This window comes from Drosophila mojavensis, unplaced genomic scaffold (assembly GCF_018153725.1).
Source record: "Drosophila mojavensis isolate 15081-1352.22 unplaced genomic scaffold, ASM1815372v1 contig_80, whole genome shotgun sequence".
Taxonomy (NCBI): Eukaryota; Metazoa; Arthropoda; class Insecta; order Diptera; family Drosophilidae; genus Drosophila; species Drosophila mojavensis.
Window position 1 is genome coordinate 2,723,019 of NW_025318906.1, and position 27,689 is coordinate 2,750,707.

At 38.9% G+C, this 27,689-nt stretch overlaps 5 protein-coding genes across 9 annotated transcripts in view; 3 read left to right on the forward strand and 2 right to left on the reverse strand.

The window, feature by feature from the left end:
• Positions 1–548: 548 nt before the first annotated feature.
• On the reverse strand, positions 549–5,721 carry LOC6578536 (ADP-ribosylation factor 6). Of its 2 annotated transcripts, none has more exons than XM_015163204.3 (5): positions 5,578–5,721; positions 2,049–2,162; positions 1,440–1,595; positions 1,227–1,373; positions 549–1,152 (listed from the first exon to the last, which is right to left on the reverse strand). In XM_015163204.3, the coding sequence occupies exons 2-5, from the start codon at positions 2,128–2,130 to the stop codon at positions 1,010–1,012; spliced, it is 528 nt and encodes a 175-aa protein (XP_015018690.1). In that variant the 5' UTR covers positions 2,131–2,162; positions 5,578–5,721; the 3' UTR covers positions 549–1,009. The 2 variants fall into 2 exon arrangements, with proteins under 2 accessions (XP_015018690.1, XP_002004446.1); XM_002004410.4 differs by lacking the exon at positions 5,578–5,721 and adding an exon at positions 2,836–3,095.
• LOC6578537 lies at positions 3,184–27,425 on the forward strand. 2 transcript variants are annotated; one of them, XM_044010777.1, is made up of 5 exons: positions 3,184–3,378; positions 3,497–4,825; positions 5,995–7,958; positions 16,571–16,577; positions 27,342–27,425. In XM_044010777.1, the coding sequence occupies exons 1-5, from the start codon at positions 3,334–3,336 to the stop codon at positions 27,408–27,410; spliced, it is 3,414 nt and encodes a 1,137-aa protein (XP_043866712.1). In that variant the 5' UTR covers positions 3,184–3,333; the 3' UTR covers positions 27,411–27,425. The 2 variants fall into 2 exon arrangements, with proteins under 2 accessions (XP_043866712.1, XP_002004447.1); XM_002004411.4 differs by lacking the exons at positions 16,571–16,577; positions 27,342–27,425 and having other exon boundaries at positions 5,995–9,015.
• On the reverse strand, positions 9,542–16,133 carry LOC6578538 (DNA repair protein complementing XP-C cells homolog). Its single transcript, XM_002004412.4, has 6 exons — positions 15,627–16,133; positions 14,707–15,554; positions 10,803–12,670; positions 10,273–10,740; positions 10,035–10,203; positions 9,542–9,972 (listed from the first exon to the last, which is right to left on the reverse strand). Exons 1-6 carry the CDS (start codon positions 15,827–15,829, stop codon positions 9,695–9,697), a joined length of 3,834 nt encoding a protein of 1,277 aa, XP_002004448.2. The 5' UTR covers positions 15,830–16,133; the 3' UTR covers positions 9,542–9,694.
• On the forward strand, positions 16,369–17,739 carry LOC6578539 (G patch domain and ankyrin repeat-containing protein 1 homolog). The gene has a single exon (XM_002004413.4). It carries the CDS (start codon positions 16,420–16,422, stop codon positions 17,443–17,445), a length of 1,026 nt encoding a protein of 341 aa, XP_002004449.1. The 5' UTR covers positions 16,369–16,419; the 3' UTR covers positions 17,446–17,739.
• The window catches only part of LOC6578541 (transient receptor potential cation channel trpm), a 77,122-nt gene continuing 68,024 nt past the window's right edge, over positions 18,592–27,689 (forward strand). The window contains exons 1-2 of one of the 3 annotated variants that reach the window (XM_044010772.1): positions 18,592–18,818; positions 20,753–21,024. The gene's annotated coding sequence lies outside the window, so the exon portion shown is untranslated. The remainder of the gene's footprint in view (positions 18,819–20,752; positions 21,025–27,689) is intronic. The other 2 variants (XM_044010773.1, XM_032730661.2) reach the window with 2 other exon arrangements.

The following is a 27,689-nucleotide window of genomic DNA, read 5'->3' on the forward strand; positions in this document are numbered from 1 at the left end:
ATAATATAAATAAATATAAAAGGATTTAGTTTAAAAGAGCTTTGAAAATAGAAAATCGTATACTACAAAATTCTAGAAAAAGGTTCTCCTTATAAAATACATTTTAAAGAAACTATATTTATATAAGCTGAAAAGTTAACCCCTAAAAATATTATTCATAGCTCTTATAACTGCACATGTATATATCATATATACTTTATAACCTAGGCATCTCTCTCACTCGGTTTACCCACACTAAGATCTGTAAAGAAAAGCAAAATGAAGATTGTTGTTGTTGTTGTTGGGGAAGGCACAGTTACTATAACTTATATTTCTCTGTAGCAGGCTCTAATTAAACTAAAACAATTCGGTTTGTGTGTTTCAAGCTTTCATTTTCCATTGTTTCTCGGTTTAGTTTTTGTCACTTTACTTTTGTTTTTGTTTTCTTTTTTATTGTTTTGCTGTTTTAATTTGAATATATATTTTTGTATTTACAATTTTTAATTATTTTATTTTTACGACTCTTGTGTTCGGTTCTCAAGTCAAATAACAGTTGCAATAAACAAGCGTTCAACTTAATTGCTCTCATTTAATATAATTTACAAGAAAAACTTACTTAAAGCTAAGTCTGCCTTTGTTTAATATTTACGTTTGCTGTGCTTACTTTTTCTTGTTTTGTTGTTGTTTGGGTTTTCTTTTATTTTCGTTAACTTTTACTAGTGAGAATATTGTTTGATTAAATTATACATCGTCTTGTTTATATATATATCAGTTATACATATAGCGACTTCTATAGATATACATATGTATATATAATTTCTGTTCTGTTCAATTTTTATGCTGGGTGCTTAATGATTTCTTTTGTATAGTGTTTTTTTTTTATGATTTCTATTTTTGTTTTTTATATAAATAAAAAATATAATAATTTTGTTTTTCGTTTCGAATAATACATATATGTATATATGCCATACAAAGAAAATACGTTTTTGTGTGGGTGGCTAGGGAGGGGAATCTGTGTATATTATGATTCTCATAATTTATGATTAGATGTTAACCACGTTAGACCCTCGTAGAGCCCGTCACCGCTTGTGGCACATGATGGCTGGACATACCAATTGCGATCTCTTATTCTAGTTAAGCCTAGTTTTTCCTGGATTTCATGGGGTTTCATTGCTGCAAAAGAACAGACGTATGTACATAAATTATACATAATTTAATAGTTACTATAGTTAATGTATAGACATTACCATCAGCTAGATCCTGTTTGTTAGCAAATATCAGTATAATGGCATCGCGCATCTCTCTATCATTAATTATCCTATGCAGTTCAGTGCGCGCCTCATCTATTCTATCCCGATCAGCGCAATCCACAACGAATATCAGACCTTGTGTGCCTGAATATGATAGATAGATTTTCAGATTAGTTGTATTTACTTTATGTTTATTATGGTCTGTCTTACCTGTATAGTAATGCCGCCATAGCGGTCGAATTTTATCCTGTCCGCCAACATCCCAGACATTGAATTTAACATTCTTATACGTAACGGTCTCCACATTAAAACCAACCGTTGGTATCGTTGTTACTGATTGACCTAGTTTCAGTTTATAGAGAATCGCTGCAAAAGTATTAAATATATCATATATCATTGAATGAAGTTGATCAAGTGACAATCATAACAATTTAATTCTTATTTACTAAGGGGAAATATTTACAATAATGAATTAAATTCAAGTTTACTTCCATTGACAATTTCTAATAGTATGAATACGATCAAATATCAAAAATATAAAATACTATAATAATATATGTATATATATATTTATTTAAATTGTATTAAAATATATAATAGTTTACATATTTTCTTTTCAAATCTCAAATTAAATACATTTAATATAATTTTATATAACAAGCCCCATTAAAGAAAAAAAAATCACTATCTTCACAAATAAGATAAGCAAACCTAATTGAATTAAATTGCCTAAAATACTTAAAGTAATTGCTATTTAACTAATCACATTAGAGCCTCAATATATATTCCCCTCTCCCTCCCACCCTCTTGGTAACTCACTTGTTTTGCCAGCAGCGTCCAAGCCGAGCATAAGAATTCGCATTTCTTTGTTGCCGAAAATTTTTGATAATAACTTTCCCATGATGATGTGTCATCCATTAAACGTTGGCCAAACTGCAAGACAAATCAGATTACTATATGCACATATGGACAGAGAGATATATTGCAGCTCGGGTCAAGCGGTCAGAGAGCTATACAAAAGTTGCCAGCGAAAAAATGTCATGATAAATTTCATTGTAATATAACTGCTATCAATTTTATTATTGTATGTGATATAAGCATGCCGCCACACACACACACACACATGTACACTCTACATATGTATTTTTATATATATGCATGTATATGTACACACAGTCACACACTTACGCTTTTAGCATAATGCGTCAACGGAAGTTAAGAGCATTATTTTGCATAATAATTCAACTTACAACGTTTAAATTCAGAGAGAATTTATCGCTGCCACACACACGCACACACACAGGCAAACACTAGACGCACACACACGAACGCATACAGCAGTGGCACACAACTCAAGTACAATTGGGCACACACGCATACAGAGCGATCATAGATTAAACAAATATTAACTCAATGGGAGCCCTCAAATGAATTGAGCTCGGAACTCTCTCCATGCAGAAGCAGCTGTCATAGCCGGCCTGGCGGAGCTGCATGCCTTTCCTGCTCCTGCTGATCCTTGGCAACCAAGTAACATTCAGCGTGTGTGTCACGTCACATACACGCCCGTACACACACACAACACTCACACATACGCACGCATACACACCCAAAATTCTAGACGACGTTTGTTGGTGGAGATTACGCTGCTCAACGTTCGACGCGCGCCTTGGCCAGGGCTTTTACCATGTAGCGTTACAACACGTCGCACTCAAATTGTGCATACAATGCATTTGCATGGAAAACAAAAACAAAAAATACTACTAAATTGTATTATAAACTATAACAACAACAAATTTTGCACTAATGTTCTCATATTTGTATGCGCTGAATGTTTTCTTGTTTTTTTTATTTTATTTTTTATCAGCGTTGCCACCATGATAAAATATATATGATATGTACACACTGTCGCATTATCGAATGGCAGCGCCGTCAGTGCTGTTAAATGAACACCGTTCAACTGCTTAGCAGCACTGCTGCCAATAGATGGCGTAACAACAAAGAGCATTTATTCGCTTGCTCAAATGCTAATCATCTATAATCACAATAATAATATAACAAAATAATGGAATTAAGCTAATTACAAGAAGTGCAGACACAATAAAACATGGCTGGCATCTACACCAGAGAGGCGGTGCGCGTCAAAGTCAAGGTATGCTATTTTTTTCTTTCCTGCTGTGGCAGACAGAAAACAAAGACAACAATTTTCACCCGTTCTCGCACACTCTCTCCCACTCTGTCGCCCCCCTCTCGCTCACACCCACGCGTAGAAGTGCGAGGCAACGCGTCCGCCAGAATGGCGCAAATTTTCGGTGGATCCACAAATAACAACATTGGAGGTACTCTACTCACTCCTAGCCAAGGCCTTTGATATCAAATCGGACTTTTCCATCAAATACAAGGCCTTCGATCCAGCTGGCAATGAAATCTATTTGGCCGTACTCTCCGACTGGGATCTGGACGCTGCCTTCCTACGCATACACAATATATCCATACAGACGTCGTCGGAGCCTTGTCTCATGCTGCAGATTGACGTTAAGCCATTTACCGTTGTGCGCGAGTGTGAAACGGAGACAACAACAATAACTACAACAACGGCAACAAACACGAGTAGCAGCAGCCGAGTCAGTGGCACCGCTAGCTTCTCGGCCAGCGTGTCGCCGCTCCAATCGCTGGGTGTATCGCAGAAATATGTGCAGCATATGCAAACGAAATTGCCAGGACTGATCATGAATCAAATGGAGAAGACATTCTCCATAGTGCAGAAGGCCTTCAACCTATCGGATGAGCATATGGCGAACTTGCCCCCGCGTCCGCCTATGTGTGACAGCGAATTCCGTTTGTTTTTGGATGCACTCGGGCAGATTCAGCGTCGCGACGAGCTGAGAAAAGTGATTTTCCTGGGTGGCATTGAGCCGAGTTTACGTCGCGTGGTCTGGAAGCATTTGCTGAATGTCTATCCGAGCGGCATGCACGGATTGCCACTGGATGGGCATCAGCGCATGGAGTTTATGCGGCGCAAGTCGGAGCAATACTACAGATTGCGCGACAATTGGAAGGCGGCCGTGCAGCGCGGATCTGTGGCGGGCGAACTGGCCTATGTGACGAGCATGGTGAAGAAAGATGTGCTGCGCACGGATCGACTGCATCCGTTCTATGCGGGCAGCGACGACAATCAGAATATTGCCTCATTGTTCAACATATTGACCACGTACGCGCTGAATCATCCAGTCGTTAGCTATTGCCAGGGCATGTCCGACATTGCCTCGCCCCTGCTGGTCACCATGAACGACGAGGCGCAGGCCTACATCTGCTTCTGTGCGATAATGGAGCGAGTGCGCGGCAACTTTATGCTCGATGGCATTGCCATGACTCAGAAGTTTGCCCACCTGACGGAGGCGCTGAGCTTCTATGATCCGGAATTCTGGGAGTATCTGAAATCACAGCAAGCCGATGATCTGCTCTTCTGCTATCGCTGGCTGCTGCTCGAGCTGAAGCGTGAGTTCCCTTTCGAGGATGCTCTGCGCATGCTGGAGGTGCAGTGGAGCTCGCTCTGCTATGACAATAATAGTCCCAAGGAGCTATCTCTATACGAAAAGGTGCGTTCGAGAATAATACGAGACCAGTTTATTGAGATAAGACAAAATATAATGCCTTGTGAGATTAGATTGGATTGAGATATAATAGAATAGAGCGAGCTCAAGACACTTAAATGGTTTTTTACCAAGCATTTGCAGTTGATTAGATTTGATTCTATAGTTACAAAATATATTTGTAGTTACAATGTTACAAGGGTGAACTATATACATACTATAGCTGTTTGTTTTTCAGAACAGATCTTTTCAAGGTCTGCTTCTAGTTAGAGCCAAATGTAAATTATAAGCAATGCTTACACTTGCTCATAAATCCAAGCCTCAAGCTGTAACCGTATAGACGATATTTAAAATTAGCTTCGTTGTGATATTAATATTGATTTGTGGAACAGAAGTGTAAATAATTACTGTATACGAATGCAATATCCAAATTTCTATATAGAAAAGCCAGAGATATGTAAATATATAAATTTATGAATTCCGTCCAGGGATTAGCAGAGATCTCAATAAAATATAACTAAGTTTCCTATCTTAACAACTCTAAACGAATTTACCAAGCTCTACAATGACTAAGAATGAAGTTCCAAAGCTTTAAAAATACTTATAATGAAAAGTGCCTGTTAAAGTCAGTTAGTTATTTATAGTCAATTAAAAATAAATAGGTAGACTCACGATAAGTGCGTTACAGTATAGCACTTGCAGATCATATGTGCATGAATCATAAGATATATAATGTATACATACATATATTCTCATACCTGGCTAAAAGTTTCGATTTGCATCCTCTCGACGAATGTTGGGTTGAAAGTAATTAACGCACTGTGGGAAAACCTTCGAAATAACTAATTTCTTGACTAGATTTATGAAATTTAAATAGATTTTGCGTGTGAGTGTTATGTCATGACAACCTTAAAATGTTTAGTGTATATATAAGAGGATATGATATAATAGGATTTAATTCTTAGTAATATGTGAAAATACTAGAGTAGACCCATTCCTATTGAGTGTTCAGAGCAGAAGCGACAGACTTATCTTATCACTTAATTTTACATCAGCAATGCTAATATAATCTCTCTATATATGCAGTTTATTCATTTCCGATTCTCGTAAACTCTTAAGTAGTTCCAATCCTACTTCAATAAAACTAATACTATATACGACTTCTATAACACCAGGAATTCGTGCCCATAACGGAGACCTCTGCGCCCAATAGTGCCAGCACATTTTCCACATCATACAGCGCCACGCCCACAAGTCCATCGTATCTGCTAACGAAACCCAGAGAGAATCCCTATACGAAAGTTTGTGCATTGCGCAGACAGAGCTCGTCGGCGTCGCTCAGTTCGTTGAGCTCCTCGCTGGGAGCTGCTAGCAATAATGCCTTGGACAATTCGAAACGTTTGAATCAGAGTCTGGATGACAACATGTCGAGGCATGCAGCGCGTAGGCAGCGCAGGATTTCGGCAAATGCGCATCAGAGTCTGGATGAGTCGAAGATGTTGGCGCTGATAGAGGGCGGCGTGGCCGAGCAGAATGCCAGGTCGGTGCAGGAGCTGAGCGCCAGCGAGGACACTGATGACGATGTCTTCGACCGCAAGGAGCAGCTGGTGGGCTCGCCGCCACAATTCCATGAGACGAATCCGTTCAAGGACGATGCACAGCAGCCAAATAATAATTTGAATAACAACAATAATATAGCTTCACCGCCCGCTAGGGTTTTCCTCTCATCAACGTCATCTTCCAATTTTGGCGAGGAGAAGGCGCCACAGCAGCAGCAGCCATCGGTCCAGGGCCTGGCCAAGCTGCAGCAGAAGAATATTATGAACGTAAGCAATATGATAGCCAAGCAATTGGCCACGAATGCCAGCACGGTGAGCGAGAGCGTCAAACGCGTCAGCAGCACCAGCGGTGGACATTTCAAGGATCTCAAGGAGAAAATCGCGGCCAGCAGCCGCATGGGCATCTCGTTCGACAACGACGATGCACCGCCAAAGCTGGTCAAGAATTTTAATGAATTTCTCAATTTTGCCGCGATCAACAAGAATCGCATTTCGGATCGTTTGGCCAATCAGCTGCAGATCAGCGAGAAGCCACAGAAGGAAAAGGAGCTGGGCAAGCCGGTGGTGCAGCTGACCAAAGGCGGTGCACTGGGCAGCTCTTTGGATGAATCGGACTCCTCGTCCATTCCAGAGACCAGCTGGAGTGCCTCGACAGCGGCCACGGCCATACAGCAGGCGCAGGAGCTGAGCAGTTATAGTTTGCAATTGGATTTGAATGCTGTGTCGCCGGTTAAGCAGGAGCAACAGCAGCAATCGCTGCAGCAGCCGCAGGCGCAGCAGCCCTTAGAAGAGAGCACGCCCGATCAGGATGGCGATCAGGAGTATTATCCCATGACGAATGCCATAACGCGCGAGCTGCGTTTGGAGGCGGAGAATCTGGATCGTCAGGTGTTTGGCTTGCCCTTCACGGAAAAGCAAATAAATACAGCCCTGGCCGATGATATAGAATATGAGAAGTTGGACAAGGACACGCTGGACATGGTGGATGATCTCAAGGAGAACGAGATCATCACGTGCCCCGATGTCAGTGAGCTGCATATGAGAAGACGTCAGCGGCTCGCCGCCGCCAAGAGCAACAGTGTGCAGCCCGCTCAGACCGATACGCTGAATCCCTTCATAGACGAGAGCCAGCTGATGGAGGGCGGCATGCGCAATAGCAATAGTCTGCCCGAGGTCATCATGCCCATCTCAACGGAGCCGAACCGTGTCGAGGCGCCGACGCTGGTGGAAATAGCAACAAATGCGGATGACGAGAGCGCCTACAGCGCCTACACACGCTCACCCCAGCGCAGTCCGCTGAATGGGCTGAATAGCACAGCGGCTGCTCTGCCCCCACCGGGTGAATTCGGGGGCGGCAATGCGTTCCTTATGTTCCTCTGCCTAACACTGCTGCTGCAGCATCGCAACACCATTATTAAGTCGGGCATGGACTACAACGAGATAGCGATGCACTTTGATAAGATGGTGCGGAAGCACGATGTGACGCGAGTCTTGAATCAGGCGAGGCGCATGTACTTTGAGTACTTGCAGGCGCAGCGAAAAAAGTCGACAGCAGGAGCAGCGGGAGCGGGAGAGAGAGCAGGAACAGGGACTGGAGCTGGAGGTGGAGGTGGAGCGGCAGTGGGAGCAGTCAGCACAACAGAAGCCACAAATATATAGCCAAAGCTAGTATGGAGATTGCGAGTGGATCAGGGCAAAGCTTAACCGGAGTTGGCTGAGCTTCTCTCTATATATGTGTATATATATAGCTTAGAGATCAAAGGAGAATATTTGTATGACGTATATATATATATATAGCTTTGAGATCAAAGGAGAAGAATTGAAAACAAAGATATAACAACCGTATAGATTGGCGATGATGTTGGCTAGTCAAGGAAAAGTTAAGGATCATAGAGGAAGACTTCTCTAAAATTGATAAGATCATAAAGCCAACGTTTGACTGAGCTGTTGTTTATTTAAAAGAAAGTATATGAACTCGCTAGAAATTGCGATCTCACAAAAAATATATAGTCTAAGCAAACGGATCATAAAAGAGGGATAAAGATGGAGAGTTTGCATGACACTCTTTATAGATATATCCAAAGGATCACAAAGGACAAATCCAAAGACTTGTCTCTCAAATATATATATATATTGTCTAATAACTGTTACAAGTTACAGCTACGATCCAAATTCAGCAGCTGCTGATTAGCTCAACAATCGCTCCAGTCTGGTTTGATAAGAAGAAACCAAAGTTTTCTTAATATTTATTTCCACTTTTGATTATCAACTTTAGTTAATTATTTATTTAATTTATTGACTGCCAAATCGAACAGGCCAAAAATGAATTAGTTTTTACATTTCGCATTCCACACAAAACTTTAAACAATTTACGCTTACAATTTTTAATCTCAAACTACGTACTTAATACTTTTAACTAAAAAAACAAAAAACTAAAACTCTTAAAACTAAAAACTTAACTGTTAAATTTCTCTCACTTAAATTATTCCAAGCGAAAACCAAATTTTTGTGTATAAATAATGAATTTCATTTAATATTTTTGTTTGTGTTCCAAATGTATTTTGTGTAAAATTTAATGCGTAACGAAATTTTTAACAATTGCTAAATAAAAGCATTCCAAAACAAGAAAAATATGTGAAAATGTGAATCAAACCCAAACTTTGTTTCTGGTGAAAGTTTTTAAATATTAATGAACTTAAAAAATAAAAACCAAAAATTTTTTATATAATTTAAGTGCTGAAATATTTTGAAATGTGACAAGAAGTCATTGTCAATTGGTTAGCTAGAGAGCTTTACATGTCCTAAATTTTTTATTTTATTGTGTTTAAGTTCTTGAAAACGTTTTTGTTACTTTTGATACTAATTTGTTAAACCAAAATTAGATTGAAATGAAATTTCGAGTCATTATTAAAAAATTGAATATAAAACGATTTTTTTCAATTAATTTTTAATTACTAACTAATTATTTATTTTTAACTACGGTAAGAAAAATTCTAAACGAAATGGGTTTCATTTAAAAAAAAAAGTTAAGGTTGCAATTATAGGTAGCCCAGCTTAATAACTGACAGATGTATTAGAAATGAATATAGGCTCGATTCTTTCTTTCTTAATGCAGCTTAAGTACATATATATCGTATGATTTATTAACAAATTTTTTCAAGGCTCAATACAAATATTTAATTTAATTTATTTCTTTACAAAGACATCAGTATCTTCTTGCAATTCAGCAAATATCAAAATACAAAAATATTTATAAAATAATACGCAATTCACTTGGAGCATTAAACAGAGAGACAAAAAAAAAATAGAAGGGAATTTAAAAATTATATTTCGCTTTGAGGCGCTCGCGTATTAAGAGGCCCTTGATGAGTTTCTTCCAATTGCCGTAGACGCGCGTCTCGTATTTCTCTTGCTCCTTGCGCGCCTGCTCCTGCTGGTCCTCCTCCCAGGCGGCGATGACCACCTCGGCAAACTCCTCGCAGACCACAAAGCCATCGTACATGGGATGACAGGCGCCCTGATGGAAATCGAAGCCAATAACCGCATTCGCGCAGTCTACGTTCAACTTCTTGCAGACACGCATCAAACCGGGCACTGTGAAGGGCATCAAATTAGTTTAAGCTGAAGATTCGTTATTCATATTCGGTGTTACTCACATCTGAGATGCACTGTCTTCTTGGGCAACATGCACGCCTTGAAGAGCTCCACATTGCCGTAGGCATTGCGTGGCACTATTCCATTCTCGGCCGTGGGCGGTTCATACTCTTGCGTCTGCCAATAGCCAAAGATCTCTAGCGGTTGGTCCTTGATGACGCTGCGTGTGAGCTATAGGAGGAAGCGATATATGAAGTTAACAGTTATACACAGACAGGCGGAGCTAATTTCTTGGCTCACCTTATCCCACTTGGGTCGCGCCTTCACAATTTTGTAGGGCTGTTCGCCCAGCTTGACGACTCGCGCACTCTTCAGCCAAATGTCGCGCGAGTGCAGCAGATGCACACAGTCGCGGGAGTAAACCGGCTCGCCGCGTATAAATCCCAGAGTGGGCGCATCTGGCGGATAGATGCCCTGGAATTTGAGTAGATGACGTTCGAGTGCGTACAATGGGTGATCCTTGAAATCTGATATGGACTTGGGCAGTGGCTTGTCCGAGTGGATGCGACGCAGTTCCTCGTCCTCGCGTATGTCACGCTTGGTGCGCCTGCCCAAATAAGGAGCCAGTGTTTCGTCCAGCCAGGCTTTCTCCACACGGGACTTGCGCACTGTGGTCGTCCAGTTGGGGCAGTAGCGTGCTGTGACATCCTTTACACTCATATCGTCCTGGAAGGCGAAGACGTAGGCCAGGCTCGAGGAAGCATTTCGCTGCAAGGTGAAGGTTGATGGGTTAGCAATGGGAATCCATTTGCATATCTACTCCAACTTACCCTTATGGTATCCACGCAGTGCAGCTTGCACTTGAACAGATCAATGCATATCCATTGCTCCTCCACATCGGACCACACCTCCACCCACATATCGGATGCCGTCGTTTTCTTCTTCTCCTTGACGCTCTCATCGTCTGTGGAGAGCACGCGACGATCCTTGCGTAGATGCTGCACTGCCTTGGGCAGCACCGGCGCCTTCTTGATGGCCGGACTGGGCGTTGAGCCACCAGAGGTTGAATCACTGCCTTGGCTATGCGATTTCTGCAGCTTCTCCAGCTTTATACGCTTCTTAGGCAGTGGGACGCTATCGTCGCCGCCATCTAGTTGGGGTATGGCCAGTGCTTTGGTCTTTTGCTGACGCGTGCGCAGCTCCCGCTTGGGCTCCATTTCTTTGGTTGACTTGGTCCTGGCTGTCTTGACTGCAGCTGAGGGAGCAGCTGCATCATGGCCCTTTAGGAACTGTGTGGAGATGTATGCCTTGGGCGATTTGCTGCGCGAGCGCGTCTCAGACTCCACGAGCTGATTCTCGCCTGGCTTGGCATTCTCTGCATCATTGGGCTTGGCCTTCTTTGCCTTGCCATTGGCCAGCACTACTTTGGGTATCACAGGCGAGCCCACTTTAGCTGCTGGATAGGAAACTTCTGCGACTCGCTCCTTGTCGGCGGATGCTTTGCGTGTGCGTCGCGCCACTGGCGAGGGTTCGACTTGCAGCTGCGGCTCCTTGACACGCTTCACTGCGCCCGTCTCGGGCAGCTTGGGTGCGCGTTTCAGGCGCGAGAGCTGCGGCTTCACTTCGGTGGCTCCTTCGATTGTCTTTGCGGCTGAGCGGCCGGATTTGGGTGCTGCCCCGGCTTCGCCTGCGGCTTCTTCCTTGACTGCGGCAGTTGTGGCAGAGCGCGAGCTGCTAGCTTTTGGCTTTAGTGCGTTGGAGCTGCTGGCTTTGGTCTCAGCCTCCGAGTTGTTGTCGGAGAGTTTGCCTTTGGATTTCTGGTTGTTTGATCTGGTTGAGCTGCCCTTGGGCTGTTCATTGGCCTTCTTGGAGCTGCTGCTGCTGCTGCTCTTTAGCTCTTCAGTCTGTTTCTTGGCAGCTTTGGCTGGTATATTCGAGCTGGAGCTGGTTTTTGTTTCAGCCTTCGGACTGCTCTTGCTGGCCGATCGCTTAACAGCTGTGCGAGGCTTGGACGCGCTTGGCTTCTGTTCCTGCAAATCCTCATCTTCCTCCTCCTCCTCCTCATCCTCAGCTTTAACCGTCTGACTCTTGTTCTTCTCCTCCTGCTTCAATTTGATGGGTATCAAGTCGCTGGCCTGCGGTCGCAACGCCATCGGCTGCAGATTGACAATCAGGCGACAGTTCATGCCCATGCCGCGTGCAAGTACAATGAATATGAAGATCATATCCTGTTTGCAGCGGGCTTCCTTGCGCTTTATCAGCGCCAGCAGCTGCTCGATTATGGCACGCTTCGAGCCAGCCTTTTCGTGCGTCGGATACAAGTCCTGGCTGAGCAGCTTAATCGAGGTCTTGAACCAGGTGACAAACGACTGCAAATACTTCAGCTCCACGCCCTTTTCGGTGGGATACGCATTGCGGCTGGGCAGCAGCTTGAGCGCCGCCTGCATCAACGTCGTGTCTGCCAGCAGGCGATTGTATTTGATGCTGCGCGCCAGCAGGCACAGTAAACTCACTTTGTGCATCAGCAGCTGGCGATCCTTGATGTCGCGGTTCATGCGACGCTTCAGTGCCAGCTCCAATTCATGCTGTGTCTTCTGCTCTCTGGTCAGCCGCGTGGGTTGGGCGCCCACAACAATTTCCAGGTCTCCTGAAATATTGGGCGTGGCATCCGGATCCTCATCGCTGCTCAGTTGAGCATCTGGAAAAAGTCGGTTTTTCGTTTACAGTCTGTGTCTAAAGTTTATGTACAGGCAGATCAATGAAAGCAGTTGAGAGTTTCATGTTTTTTTCATCTAGATTTTATTTCACTTTTGCATTTATATATTTATTTCATTTGAAGTGCATTTTAAATTTTTTTAATACATTTTTCTTTAACATTCACTAAAATTGCGCTAAAATTATGCTCATATTTTTTTTTTACATTTTTTTATTTTTTATTTTCTATTTTGTGAAATGAATACAATTTTGCTAAAGTAAATTCGTTTTAACATCAGTTCTAATTTTTTATTTTTTTTTTTTTTTTTTTTTTTTTTTTTTTTTTCTTGATGAAACACTTTGGAATTGCTGCCATAAAGTAAGTGTATTTATCGTTAATCTTAAGTCTTGTTCTTTTCGGCTTTACGCAAATAAAAATATATCAAAAAAATATTCAAAAGACACAACGAAATAAATGCATTTGTAGTAGAGCCTGCCTATAGTAAAAAGTAATAGAATAGAAAAAGAAAAAATTAAGAAATTTAATTTAGTTGTCTTGTTTAATTTAATACTCTCCTTTCGTCTGAGGCAGTTTCTACTGTACTTTAAAAAATTATTTAAATTTACATTATACTAAAAACTATTTTGATTCGAATTCTATCTTTTGCTTTTATTTTTAAAATGTGCAAACACGCAGAATTGTTTAAAAATTTTGTATTCTCTTTAACATTTCACAACACTGAAACATTCATAATTTATGCTTTGTTTACTTTGTGAATTATTTTGTGCTTCATAAACGACATTCAGAATTTTTTGCGCGTATGTTTTGTTTTTTGTGTTTTATGTTTTATGTTAAGAGAGACTTTGCTAGTTCAGTGTTGGTTAATAAGCTTGTAGTATTGTGTGGAGTTAGTGTTGTAAGTATTGCATAAAGCGTGTGTTAACTAAAGCGCTCTAAAGTGCCATTTCTATGCCATATTCAGTCTAAGAGACTATAAAGATATAGGACCCAAACAGTTAGCATAGCTTTAAAGTTTCTCTATTTAGGAAAAGTTTTCAAATTAAGTTTTATCTACAAAAAATAATAAATATTTTAGTGGTTCTAAATCGAAAACAATTTTGGAAATTATTTAAAATCGCAACGATGAGAAAAGTCTTTTAAATTTACTTCCCATTTAAGTGGAATAATTTTAAAATTAATTTAAATAAAAATATTTACTATTATTTTTATTTAAATTAGAATTTAAATAAATATTTATATAATAAATGGATTAATAAATATATATAAAATTTTGTTAAAAAATTCTAGTTGAAGGTCAAATTTGAAGATCGAATTTTATATATAAGATACTACTATTTTTTAGATAAATTGTTAAGAAACTTTTTAAATACTATTTTTATTTTAATAGAAAAATTCTTGAGGTCAGATTATTTTCGTTTTTGTAAATTAGGACTTTTGTTTTTGCATGTTTTTAATCATTACTTGCAAAACCTTTAAATTACGTAATTTATTTCACTATTTAAAAACTTGTTCAGGCATTTCAAAGTTGTTTTCAAATTTTCATTGAACGAAAATTTGTTTTCCAATTTAAACTTTTTTTTTATACTTCTAGAATTATGTGAAAACTTTTTTATACAGTCCAAAACTCTAGAAAAAATTAAGCTAATGCAAACTGCCTGAGCCTGGTTTAACAGTTAAATATGTATATATAATTATGTATATAGAGTAGTTAATTTTGTATAGCAGATATATATCCATATATATAGATATATAGACTTTCATTTGCTCGTATAATTTCATCTGTATCTTCGTTTTAAAACACAAAACCTACGCAGTCTCAAACGTAGCAATTTTTGGAAGCTTATTATTATATATATCGTGTATATGTTCTTTGTCTTTGGAGAATTTCTAGAATTTTTGCCTAACTATCAGAATCAACAAACAACAAAGATGCGACAGCACAACCAACTTGATCACCTGCTTCAACTACATACACCTGGATTTGTGTTTCAACTGTTTCGTCTACTTTCGTTTCCTACCTGCAACTTCCTCGAAGTCGGAGTCATCGGTGTCGCCGGCGGCTAGAACTGTGGAAGCTGGCCTGGTCTTGGTATGCCTCTTGATGCGTGTTGATTTGGTTTTGCTGAGACGCGATGGTGCATCCAGGGGCGGTGGCTGCGTGGCAGCTCCAGTTGCCTCTGCTCCTGCTCCAGTTGCTGCAGCTCTTCCTATTCCTGCACCTAGCGAACGACGCCTCGATTCGTGCATCTCCGCTGGTTGGTTATTATCCGTCTGTTTGGCGTAGTTTTGGTTCTCGCCCAATGCAAGCAAAGCATTGACATCCATTGCAGCCGATTTGGTAGCCGGCGGTGTGGCTGTGGCATTCCGTTTACTGAGGAGCGCTTCGCGTGTGCGCTCCAAGCTGTTCGCATTCTCGAGTAGATCACGAAAATCAAAAGCCTTATCCTCCAAACTGCTATCGTTGTTATCCTCTGAGCCCGAGCCGGAGTCAGAGAGTTGCGCTATGCCCGCATTGCAATCGAATTGCGGAGGCGGGACTGAGGGGGATTTCTCTCGGTTGGCCATGAAGAAACTGGAACCTAAATCGAGGTCAGCTGGATTGACTAGGTAATCATCCACGCTCGATTCGCTGCTGGAGTCTATTGTGTTGTTGCTTTCATTGGGCGTTTTGGCGTTTTTTGAGGCCGTCAAGCGGCTGGCAGAACCCGAAGCCGAAGCTGTTGGTGAATTCTGCTGAGTGGGGGAAGTGGGAAAGGTTTTCGGAAGCGGTCGATATTGTTTATAGAGCTTCGAGCGCAACGATTGACCGCTTGACTTTCGCTTCTTCACCGAGGCGCCTTTGATGCCACTAGGCGGCTTCTGCTCTCTGTGGAAGGAATACAAAATGATGAATTAATATTGTCAACTTGGTGTTTGATTGATTGATTGGTTGACTTGCCTCTTCTTATTGGCGCACGATGAGGAGCGTCCGCTGGCGCTGGCTGCAGCGCCCGCTGCTGCTGCTCCACCGGGCGACTCCTCAAATTCGCTGTCATCGTCATCGGAGGATTCGCCGCCGCGCGCATCTTTGCTCGGTTTCCACTCATCCTCTTCGCTCGCTGAAAAGCCCTCCGACAAGGACTCTTCTTCTTCGTCGGACATTTTGTATGTCTGTTTGTGTGTGGGTGCTTGTTGCTCGCAGGCTAAGCGTTTTACATGTGGGTGTGCGTGTATGTGTGTGTGCCACAAACAGTTATTGATTTTTACTGCGCACTTTTGGAATGCTCGTTCTTCGTTAGCTCTTTCTTTAACAAACTTTAATCAATTGCCATTTCCTAGATTTAACTTACTAATTACGAATATCTTCTAATGGCTATATGTCGGCCGTTTTATTTGTTGGCTATTTAAATGAGTTTGTGAAATTCACATCTCCGCGCTTGGCCTGGCATTTAGCTAAGAAATAGCGATAGGCGATGCGATAAATAGTGGTGGTCGATTACTGTATATCGACAAATATAAACAGTTTTTATTGTTATAAATATTAAAACTATTATTTTCTGTTGTACTTAGAAAAAATTGTTTTTTTTCCAAATGATAAGCCAAATTATTGCTATTTATTTTCTGTCAATATTTATTCAATTATATTTGAATTTCAAGTAAAGTGCTTACACACTTCTTGAGCAAAAATTAGTTAATTTCGTTATATAGCACTTGGCAACACTGCTCTGTATATTGTTTACGTTTTTTGTTAAATGAATTCTTCTGGGCAGGATTTGCATCCCAACTGGGTTGCTTTGAGTATCCTAAATGTGCCATTGAAGCGCTTTGTGCACGCTGGAGCTGTGGAGCAGGCGAAGGGGAAGGCGGAGAAGCACAGAATCGATGGCGTGACTGGAGCTGAAGTGCAGCAGTTCTACAAGGAAATTTTAGAGACTCCCGCAACAGCCAAAATAGAAGTCATCGAGACATCTAAATGCAATGCTACGTTACCTAAGAAACCGCCCAGACATCCTTATGATAGAAATCGCTTCTTTCGACTGGCAATGGCCAACGATGTGGAGCAGCTGTCGCTAATGAGCATTAGCGAGGAGCGAGAACTGAATGCGTGCGATGCCTTTGGCTGGACAGCTTTGATGATGGCTGCGTGTGAAGGGGCGGAGGAGGCAGTTGTATGGCTGCTGGAGCAAGGCGCAGCTGTAGACGTGAGAGATAAGAGGGGACAGACGGCTTTGGAGCTGGCCAGAAAGAAGGGTCATCGGAATATTGTAGAATTGCTGGAAAACTTGAACAAATCGGAAGTGCAAGCTCCGCATGAAATGGAGTCAACAGAGGCAGCTTTATCACCCTTCTACTGTGAATTGTGCCAAAGGGAATACAGTGAATCCACTTGGCGCGACCATCAAACCTCCACGGTGCACAGATTCAACATGAAATCCCTGCCGCCGCATCGTCTGCACAAATTCAACATCTCGGTTAGGAATCGCGGTCTACAATTGATGGTTAGGCAGGGCTGGGATCGTGAGCATGGATTGGGACCCCAGCAGAATGGTCGCCTATACCCAGTGAAGACTGTGCTGCGCAAACAGCGCACAGGCTTGGGAATTCAACAGCCACCGGCACGTGTCACACATTTCGAGGCTTTCGACACAAATGCGACCAAGCGACGCCATGGGAATCCCGCACCACAGCACCAAGAGAGACGCACACGCAACGAAATGAAGCGGGAGAAGCTGCGCGACTGGAGGCGGGAGCGTCGATTGCGGCAGGAATTGAGTTGACTTTTGCTTTTAATGGGGGAGACTAAACTAACATTTGAGATGCACTGAAATGTGATTGTAGTTGAGGTCAAACAGTACAGTAAAAACTGACTAAACGGGCCAAGCAACATACGTCACCGTGAGAAGAGCTTGAAGAGTATTATCAAACTTAAGCTAATTGAAGTTGGAATTGTAATTGCTTTACAGTACAAGCTAGCTAAAGAGTACAGCTAGTTATACTGTGAAAACTGACTTGAGTGGAGCTCTATTCTAATACGAATAGTTGTTTGAAAGAATATTAAAATTTAAATTAAACAATAATTCTTCTATGGAGCCTTCACTGTAAGATGCTGTTTTAGATACACGGGTATTCACTGTACATAGATGTGTTTCGACTAGCTGCCTTATGTGAGAACGCAACATTTTCGGCGTTTGGCTAGGTCAGGGCAGTCAACCAGCTCAAGCCCAGCCTCCCACCCACGCACCCCCATGCCGTGCCACAAAATGTGGCACGCGGTTGACCTCTTGGCACCTACATGTCTTATTGGCAATGGTAAGGGTGGTTGGTTGACGAGGTAAGAGGGGTGCTCATTCGCGAAGTTTAGCCTGAAGTTGCAAAAACGAAAGCGAAAGCAAAAGCTGTTGCATGACTCTCATTCTGCAGCTACAAAGCGAAAAAAAAATCATTCAGCTGACACGAATTTCGCTTTGCGCCTGCGCAGTGAATCCTTTTGCTCAACCCCTTTAGGAAACGACGCCCATGTGGCGCGTATATAAAAAGGCAGCATTTCCGAATTCAGTCTCAGTCGCGTTCGGACTGTGACCAAGTGAAAACGTGTTTCTCAGTCGTTGCTGCTCTTTCAACTCTGCTGCTCCTGTTCTACTTTAAACAAAAAATTTTAAATCACAGCGTGTGCGTGCTTAAAAAAAGCATAATAAAGTAATTAAAGGTGCACAGAGAGTTGTGCGAAGGTCAGCAAGGGGCGTGCGCTAGGTAAATTATCACCACTTGAATTATTTAACCGCTTGCATGACAATTGTTAAAAGTTGAGCGCAATTCAAAACGCAACGTATATATTTAGTGCTTGTATGTTATTGTGGCAACACTGGTCGCTACCCCAGTTTCGATCAACAGCTGTTCCGGCGTGTGCAAAAGCAAAAGGCAAAAACGCAAAGACAAAAACGTTGGCGTCGCATTTGTTATGCTTTATTTGTATTTGTGTCTTCAACGTGTTCGGTTTACATTCAGCGTCCGTCGTATTGTATATATTAATAATATTTCAAAATCCAATTCTACAATTAAATTAGTGCCGACGTTGTATTATTTCGTGTGAAGACGAGTGCTAAAATCATTTTGAAAGTATTATACAGTGGAAGTTATAAAATTACGCAAAGTACGCAAATATTATGCAAAACGAAAGTCATAAACAAGGAACAATTCCTGCTGCATTTTGGCCATGTGATTTACGTGAACTCGACAACAATTGAAATATGCTAATAATATGCATAGATGCGGGCCGCTTATGCTCTTATTGCAAATACTCAATACACGTATATTGGTTTATGGTTTATTTCTGTGGCCTCTCACAATGCGTACATATAGAAATGTATTATTTTTGTGTTTGGTTTACAGATTTTAATTGTTTGCCTGGGTTTTTTTTATCTGTGCGTTCTACTCGCTTTGCTCTCCTCGCTCACATCTGTCAGAGTCTGTTGATCATCAAAGTTCACGAGCGTTCGCACGCTCACTCACTCCCGCTCATTCGCTCTTTTGCTCTCTCCTTCTGTCCGCCTTGCGTTTCATGAACTTTGCGCGTGCCTTTCAATTTGTTTGATCTGTCATTGCAATTCTATCTCGCTCTTTCGCCCACCTCTTGGGCGTCTCTTCAATTTTTCTTTGGTTTTGTGCTCGCTCACGTAACGGTTTGATTATTCAGAAATTAATGCAGTTCGACAACGTCAGGCGAACGCGGGGTTGTTCGTCATTTGCATTTGAAGCGTATTCTCTGTTGTTGGTGGTTTTTATTTGCCGTATTCAAATTTATGAAACAATTTTTTGATTTATGTGCATAGACAGTGTTTAAAAATTAAGAACGCATAAATGTTTGGCAAATTAACACGGCACTTAAATAAATATGTAGTTCAAAATCATTTTTGGCAAATATCAAAATCCATCCCAATGATAAAACAGCACAACACATAAACAAACAAAATCCACATTGGTGGGCGATTTGTTGAAGGCATAAACAAAAACAAAATATCAGAAAAGAAGGTTGTCTGTTTAACCGTTAGCTCTGCAAAAGAGGCCATAAATACAAGGTTAAGAACACACGGAATTAAGATCAACATAGAGATGAAGAGATGTTCTAAAGCACGTCAACTCAAACTCGTAAATCTTTAAAATCTTAAAGCAAACAAATATTAAAAAAAAAAAACAAAAACAAATACACACAAATGAAGACCCAAATAAAATTTAATAATGTTGCAATATATGTACTAGTACTAAGTACAGTGAAGGCCGGCTAGAGTGAACAATTGCTTAATTTCGGTTCTTAAAAAAGAAAAAAAAAATCAGAAAACAATATTCATATTTTTATCTAAAAACAAAGAATAGAAAAAATAATTATCCATGAATAATTTTCATTAATATACAGTAATTGTTTGCATACATTGTCAAAGAAATGTATTTGTATTTTCTATTTTCATAATTTCTTCATACATTTTTTTAACATTAAAACGGTTCATTAAAGTTTGCAATTTCTTTTATGTCTTTATAAAAAGTTCATGAAGCATTTAACCGTTTAAATCTTGCTTAAATAGTTTGAGCACTTTGCCTATTGAACTTTACGAAACTGACTTTAACCTTATAAATATACCCCAGATACTTTCTTTATAAAGTTATGCTTCAAGAATTCAAGTTCTTCTACTTTATTTTACTTCTTTAACATAGAATTTATGTATAATATAAGAAAATAAAGTTTTGCCTTGTGGGCAGTCGAGCATCCCTCCCAAGCCGGATGTCAGCCACATTAAAGTACGGTGAAACATGAAAGAGCTGAATTTATGCAACTTTACGCAAATCAGCGCGCTAAGCAGCCGTTCGTTAGCCTAGTTATCACTGTACTCAAGTGCTCATTATCTCCCACTCGAAGATATAATAAGAAGAAAAAACTCTTCCGGGTCAGAGCTCTGCCAACGCACAGAAAAGTTTCTTAAATAAAAATCCAAACACTCGTAGTAAAATAAATAAATACAATAAAAGTCGAGCCATAAAAAACAATCTAAATAAATAATAACAGCATAAAAATTGTAAATTCTTTAATTTTAGAAATGAAAAATTGAGTGTTGAAATTTGGAAATTTTGTTATTTGAAGTGAATTCCGTTTTAATAATCTTGTAAAAATTCATAATAAATTGTTTATGCAATCGAAGAGCTTAATTGAAATGCGCGAAATTAGCCATTAAAACAATTACAACAAATTATAAACAACAACAAAATAATAAACAAAACAACAACAACAATTGCTGCCTTTTCCGGCTTCAATCAAAAACGAAACAAAAACAAATCGAAATACAACAAATGCCAGGCGTTGTTCATAGGTAAGTCAACAGTGAGTTTATTAAAGCATACAATCAAATCAAATCAGAGTACTCTGAGTGGGGTATGCACGACTATGAGATGCACAGCAGTGAATTATTGGATACTTTTGGTGTTTATTAACTGAGCTTGATAGTTGATAATAAATCTATTGGGTAGAACTTTATCATCCATTTTGAGCGGGAATTGAGAGCGATAGCTATAATGTATTCTACAAGTAACTTACATGTGTATCTTTAAAAATTCATATTTTAAAAATATTTTTGTGTGCCTGGTATAATTTATAAACAAAATTTGCAGTTTATATCTAAAAATAGCTGAGATATACTGAAATAATGGCAACAGAAATATTTTATACTTACCTAGATGACTTAAATTATTTAAGGCGATCCACTTATAAAATGCTTTACCATTTTTCTAGTCTTCGGCAGCTATTTCGAAAAAATCTTACAGACATTTTGATACTAAAGAAGCTAAGAAGAGAAGAAAGTATAAAGTTAGACAGTTAGACAGTGTTTTGATTAAATAAAGCTAAAGAGATTGAAATAAAAAAACAGACTGAAAGGTAGACAGGAAGACAGGCTGAAATACAGCCGGAAAGACAGTCTAAAAGAATGCCTGAAAAGTTCACTTAAAGACAGACAGATATTCAAGAAACCTGAAAGACAGACGAATGGAATGAAACACAGGCTATCAGACAGTCGAAAGTTGAGGCGCACAAGGCCACAAATCAATTCTATTCTCTGATCAAATGTGTATTTATTTATACATATATACATATATACTTATTTCTGCCTATCGCACGCACTACAACCAAAACAATATACCCTGTTTACTCGATACTAATGCAAACAGAAAGAATTCATGATGACTGTCTGGCAGTCTATCTGTCTACCTCTCTGTTTGTCTGTCTGTCTGTCTGTCTCTCCGTTGAGGTTTTATCTACTATATAAATAGAGGAGTTCGTTTCATTGGCAGCGTTTCTAATGGCTGTGGCATAAATCTCTCACCTGCTGGAATTTTCTAATAACGCGAAAGTGTTGCACTGCATGAAATGAGAAATTCGCGCGAAAAAAAACTTTCAACATAAATTACTGCATACAATTAGGCGCACAGCAGAGAGTGGAAGAGAGAGAGAGAGAGAGAGCATAAGAGATAGTGGGGGCGTGAAAGTGTAAGTTGGAAAAGTTGTCTTTTGGCTTTTCCCGCCAGCAGCCACATGCAAAATTAACAAAAATTAGATGCGAACTTTGCTGCGGCTTTTGAAGCGTATTAAATTATCTTAAAGTTAAACAGCTGTAATTAACGCTAATTAAGTGCTTAACTAAAGTTTGTCAACAGCCAAATAGAAATTACATGGAATGTGCTCTTGCCAACTTTTTGTCTATCAACATTCAGAGCAGCAAAACAATTAGCGAACTTAACTATTAAAATGTAAATTCAATTTACGTAAATGGAAAAAACTATATATTTAATATATGTATATATAATCTTATATAATGGATATAATCTGTATACTTAAATGTATATTAAAGCTGGTCTAATTGAAAAACTATTTGTAATCTGTAGTAACTGCATTACGCAATTAAAAAGATAAAGAGAATCGCCTTAACTAGTTTTACTCAAAGCATGTAAAATAGTTGAAAAGAAAAGAGAATAATAAAAAATGAAACTGCGCCATTTTTTTCTGTTGATAGTTGAAAGCGAGCTGGAAATTATAAGATGAATGTGCATCAAACTGTAAGCAGTGGCTGTCAAGCTGTTAGAAAAATTATATGTTTTTACAAATTTGCATAGTGAATGTTATCTATCGCAATTTCTCAGTAATACTTATATCTATATTGAATGTGTCTAAGTCTAAGTAGAAACTCTTGAAATGTATTCAAGAGCATGTTTATTTAAATGCTTAACGACATACGATTCTATATGTAAAACAGAGATTATAATAAGGGCCTATACTTTTCTTTATTAAAATTCTATCTCGAATTTTCTTTCCCTCTATCTCTCTTCATTTTCCTTTCCTTTTCTGTGCTTCCACATATTTTACTTGTCTCTCTCTCTGTCTCCATATTTCTCTATCTTTCTCTGCCTCTCTCTTGTTTCATCCCTGCATCCCTCTCTAAAACTCTGACCCCCTAAATCTCGCCCTCCCTCTTTTTTTTCTCTCAGATATGTACACAATTTCTTAGAGAAATTCCTAGTCGCATCGAGACAGTCATTGCAGACAGTCCGTCAAAATAAATATTCATGTTTACTCAACATAAACAATGCATTAAAAATGTGTCATGAGCTAGAAAATTTTAAGAAACTTTCATTAATTTGTTTTTGAAGAACTGCAGCAACAACTTAAAGAAAACATTTGAGCGAAACAAGATTAGCTTAACTCGAACTAAGAAATAATTGGTTTACTTCGAATTGCTTATTCATCAGTTTGCTAATTGTTTTCTAGAACTTTAGCAATAAAAAATGCATTATTGATTATTATCATTATGATTATTATTATTCTTGTTCCCACAGAGCCATAATGGTCGGGTGGGATTCGAACACGTGTGTATCGGTTGTTGTTCAAGGGCGAAATTTCCAAAGAAATTGTAAAGAAAATGTATTATTAAAAATTCATAAGTATATTTGTTGCGAGTGGCCGAAGTAGCCTTCAAAAACTCAAAGAAGAACGAAATCGCGCCTAATGTAATGGAAACAAGTCAAACATATATTTGTGTAGTAGACAGTTGCTGAACTAGAAGATACTCCGTAAAATTACTCTATAGTAGAAATCGCGAGAACGTTTTGTAATAGCAAGTACTATAAAAAGATTTAACAGAATCTTGATATGCTATAATATTATATACTTTGAGAGAAGATAGCTTACTATAAAAGGGTTTGAGAGAAACTTGCTATAAAATATTTTGAGAGAAATTTGAGCAGTTATGTGCTATAAAAGTTCTTGCTATAAGAGGCTTTCTGCCATAAAAAAATTCCTTTAGAGAGTTTGGAGTTGATATGATATTTGTATGCTTTATATATAATCACAAAAGATGCTTTGTCAAGATGTAGAAAATACAATAGCAAAACATATATAAAAGAAGAATCCACTAAGACCATGTTCAATCAGTTTTTCAAGCAAAATCAACAAAAGGCTTTCTTTCAGCTTTAAGTCACATGCAAATTTTATGGCTCACGTCTTTTGGGCATAAAAAAGAGGAAAACTGGCAAATAAAATTTGCTTTTCAATTTGAATATGAATTTTACGGCTTAACATTTAAGAATCAAGGCAAATCGGTTTAAGACTAAACAAAACCAAAATCCAAACTAGACTCAACAATTTTCAAGCAACTGCCATGCGAATCAAGTACAAAGTTGTAATAAACGACTTTCGTATGTGATTTAGTGCAAGGCGACAAGAAAAGTTTGCAGACAAGCAAGGTCCTTGAAAATATTTACATAAATTAGCAGTTGCTTAGGCTAGAGACCCTTTGTTAAGGCAAAACTTCTTTAGAGGCCTGCCTTGGCTTTTGTACAAACCAAGAGCATATTAGTTCTTGGGTGAAGTTCTGCTGTTTGTATTGAAACAAGATAGTTGACGTCAGCATTAGAAATATCATCTATTTAAAGAAGGCTATGAGCTCTAACTGTAAATAATGATATTTTCAAATTAAAATTATAAATATTTCGTTTGTTTTTTTTTTTTCAAAAATGAACGAGCATTATGCAGTCGGCTATGCCTGCCAGCAAAGTGTTTTCTTGTGTTTTTAGGCGCTGTTGACAGATTCTTATAGGCATCGGAATCCAATCAAAGGCAATACAATAGCTTTAAATCAAGCACAAAGCAAAACTTTCTTGAAGAGTTAAAGTAAAAAGAGAGCAATAGAGAGAGAGAGGGAGAGAGCGAAAGTCCTCTATCAATATTTGGTTGGCCTTTTAATTGCTTTTAGCAACAATTTCTTTTTAGACTGAAATTAGTTTGACCTTTGACTTTTAACGGTAGGCAAACGAGTTGTTGATTATGCCACTCGATTTGTATGAAGATTTTCTTTAATTTTCGCGTTTGTTCCAAAGTTAATTAGTTTTAATTAGAACAAAGTTCAAGAAATGACAGCGACAAAAGGAGTTGCCAACGCAAAAGGACCTGCTGGCAATTAATTATAAATTCCTGCCCAACTCAATCTTAAGCTCTGAAAATTTGAAATAATAGAGAATCAAAGTCTAAGTAGCCATTTTAGTAAAATTCCATTGATTTCTGGAGACTCTGACTTTAACTTGGTCTTGTCTTTGCTTCTGCGTATAGAAATTTCTATAAATAAATACTATATGTGTCTATATATATGTATGTATGTATGTGCATATACGCACACATGTGCTTAGTTTCCTGTTAGCGAGGCGCAGGCATTTGATTGAGCGTATAAAAGTGGCTTAGCGAAAGAGTCCTGAGCGAAAGTCAAAAGACTCTAAGCACAAAAAGAAGCTAAAAGCACGCAGATAGTCGACTGCATAATACCTGTTCAAGGTGTCAAAATAGTTATGAGTGTTTATGGAGCTATATGTGATTATTGGAGGATACATACATACTCATTTCGGTATATCTTTAATGTAGCTCAAGAGGAAATCACCTTAAGAATCTCACTGTAAAAGATTTATTACACAGTTTTATATAAATAGGTTTATATGCAAGTTTACATTGGTAACTTCAAATATATAGCTTCCAAAGTTCCATAATAGTTAAGCCTTCCAGAGAGCAGATTCAAAATAATTAAACACATGGGAATTTAGATATATGCATAGATATATTTCAAGTTCTATACCATCATCATGCACACAGTTTCAGAGAAATCACATAAAAACTTATCAACTCTTTTTCTCACTTTCTGAACGAGTATTGAAAAAAAAGACGAACAAAGTCAAAGTTGTGGTAGCAACAAAATCCATTGAAGCGCGAAATCAACTTAATGCAATAGACTAGAAGAAGCAGCTGAAGTAGACGATACTGCCTGTAAAAGCCGCAAGACAAACACACACACACACACACATACACTCATACACACACAGCCAGACACATTCGATTAGACCTATACACTCACATATTTATAGTCAGCAAAGCCAGATCTCTAAAGCAAACATTTGCAGCTTATATATATTTTTGCTGCATGTGTATGTGTGAGTGTGCCTGTGTGTGTGTGGGTGCCTGTCCAGCCCACGTCATTGTCACAGACAAAAAAAAAATGCACGTTTATATCGCTCACATAAAATGCAGATAGGTAAAAATAACAACAGACCACATTGACACATATAAAAAATTTATTAGATCTAAATATTGCATCAACCTTTCATTTTTCATGTTTTTCTGCTCAGATGTATTAATACAGACATATTGAAAATAAAAACAAATAAATATAAACAGCTTTACGAAGCTGACAATAAATAAAAATGGATAAATTTATTAAAATTGCAAAAAGTCTTTGTGCTTAAATTTTAATACAGCTGCAAGTTATCTAAATACCTAGACTCGTATTAAATGCCAATTTTTTATGAATTTGATATTCATACAGGGTTTACTGGGGAAAAGGGATTTGGCGATTTAGCACTTTGATTTCGTATGCATAGCACGAAAACTATGAGAGCTTTCGGTTACAGTTCTACTATTCTGAATCAAGTGAAATACACAAATATTTTATATATTCAATTTGTTGGGTTCAAGTCTTGTATAGTTAATATAAAAGTTGTACTTGTTACTTAAATGTGTATGAAATCTAAATCAAAGTGAAAATAGCCCAGACCAAAAATCAATAAGAAGTGTTTACCAATTAATGAAGTTGTGCAATGAAGAACTTCGAAGGAACTTTGAAATATTTGCAAATGCAAATTTCTTGGAAATGAAATGTGGCATAAAATTTGATTTGAAAACTTAAGTTCAGAGTTTCAATTAAACACTTGATGTTTATAACAAAAATCTTCTAAAGCTCTTGGTTTTTTGTTTTTTTGGGGCTTGCTGTATCTTACTTAATTCAATGTGTTTGTAGCCCTGAGGGCTTAAGTGATTGTAAAGTTAGTTTTGTGGCTTTCCAGCCTGAACTAGAATTGTTGATAGATGCAAACTGCATTTTCGGCTGTGACAGCAGGGCATACATATCCATATATACATATACATATACATAGACATAGACATATACATATATATAAATTCACTTACTTATCGCCTCATTGCTATTCAAGCTGATAAACTTGAGACGACGACGACGAAGACGACAACTACACGACAACAAGGCGCAATAAAAACAAATAGACAATCAGACAAAGAGAGAGAGAGAGAGGGATAGAGATGGAGGGAGCGAGAGAGAGAGAGAGAGAAACACATGCAGAGACTGAGTTGGCACGTTACGTGTGGGAGGAGTAGCAAGAGTAGCTAAGACGCGACGCTGACAGAGCAAACAGTGCAAGATATTCAAGGTACACGCGTCTGAATGTCAGCTAAAGTCAGTTTTGTGATTTAGATAAAAGACAAGAAAAAAGGAAAGAAAATATTTTATAATAAGAGCTCTATTTACTTTTGCTCGAACTGCAATCAACATCTTTCGCACCAAATTGCGTCAGCGAATAAAACTTTGAATTTTTGTTTTACAATTTTCGCACACAAACGTAGATAAACTTGAAAAGTAGAAAAAAAAAAAACCAA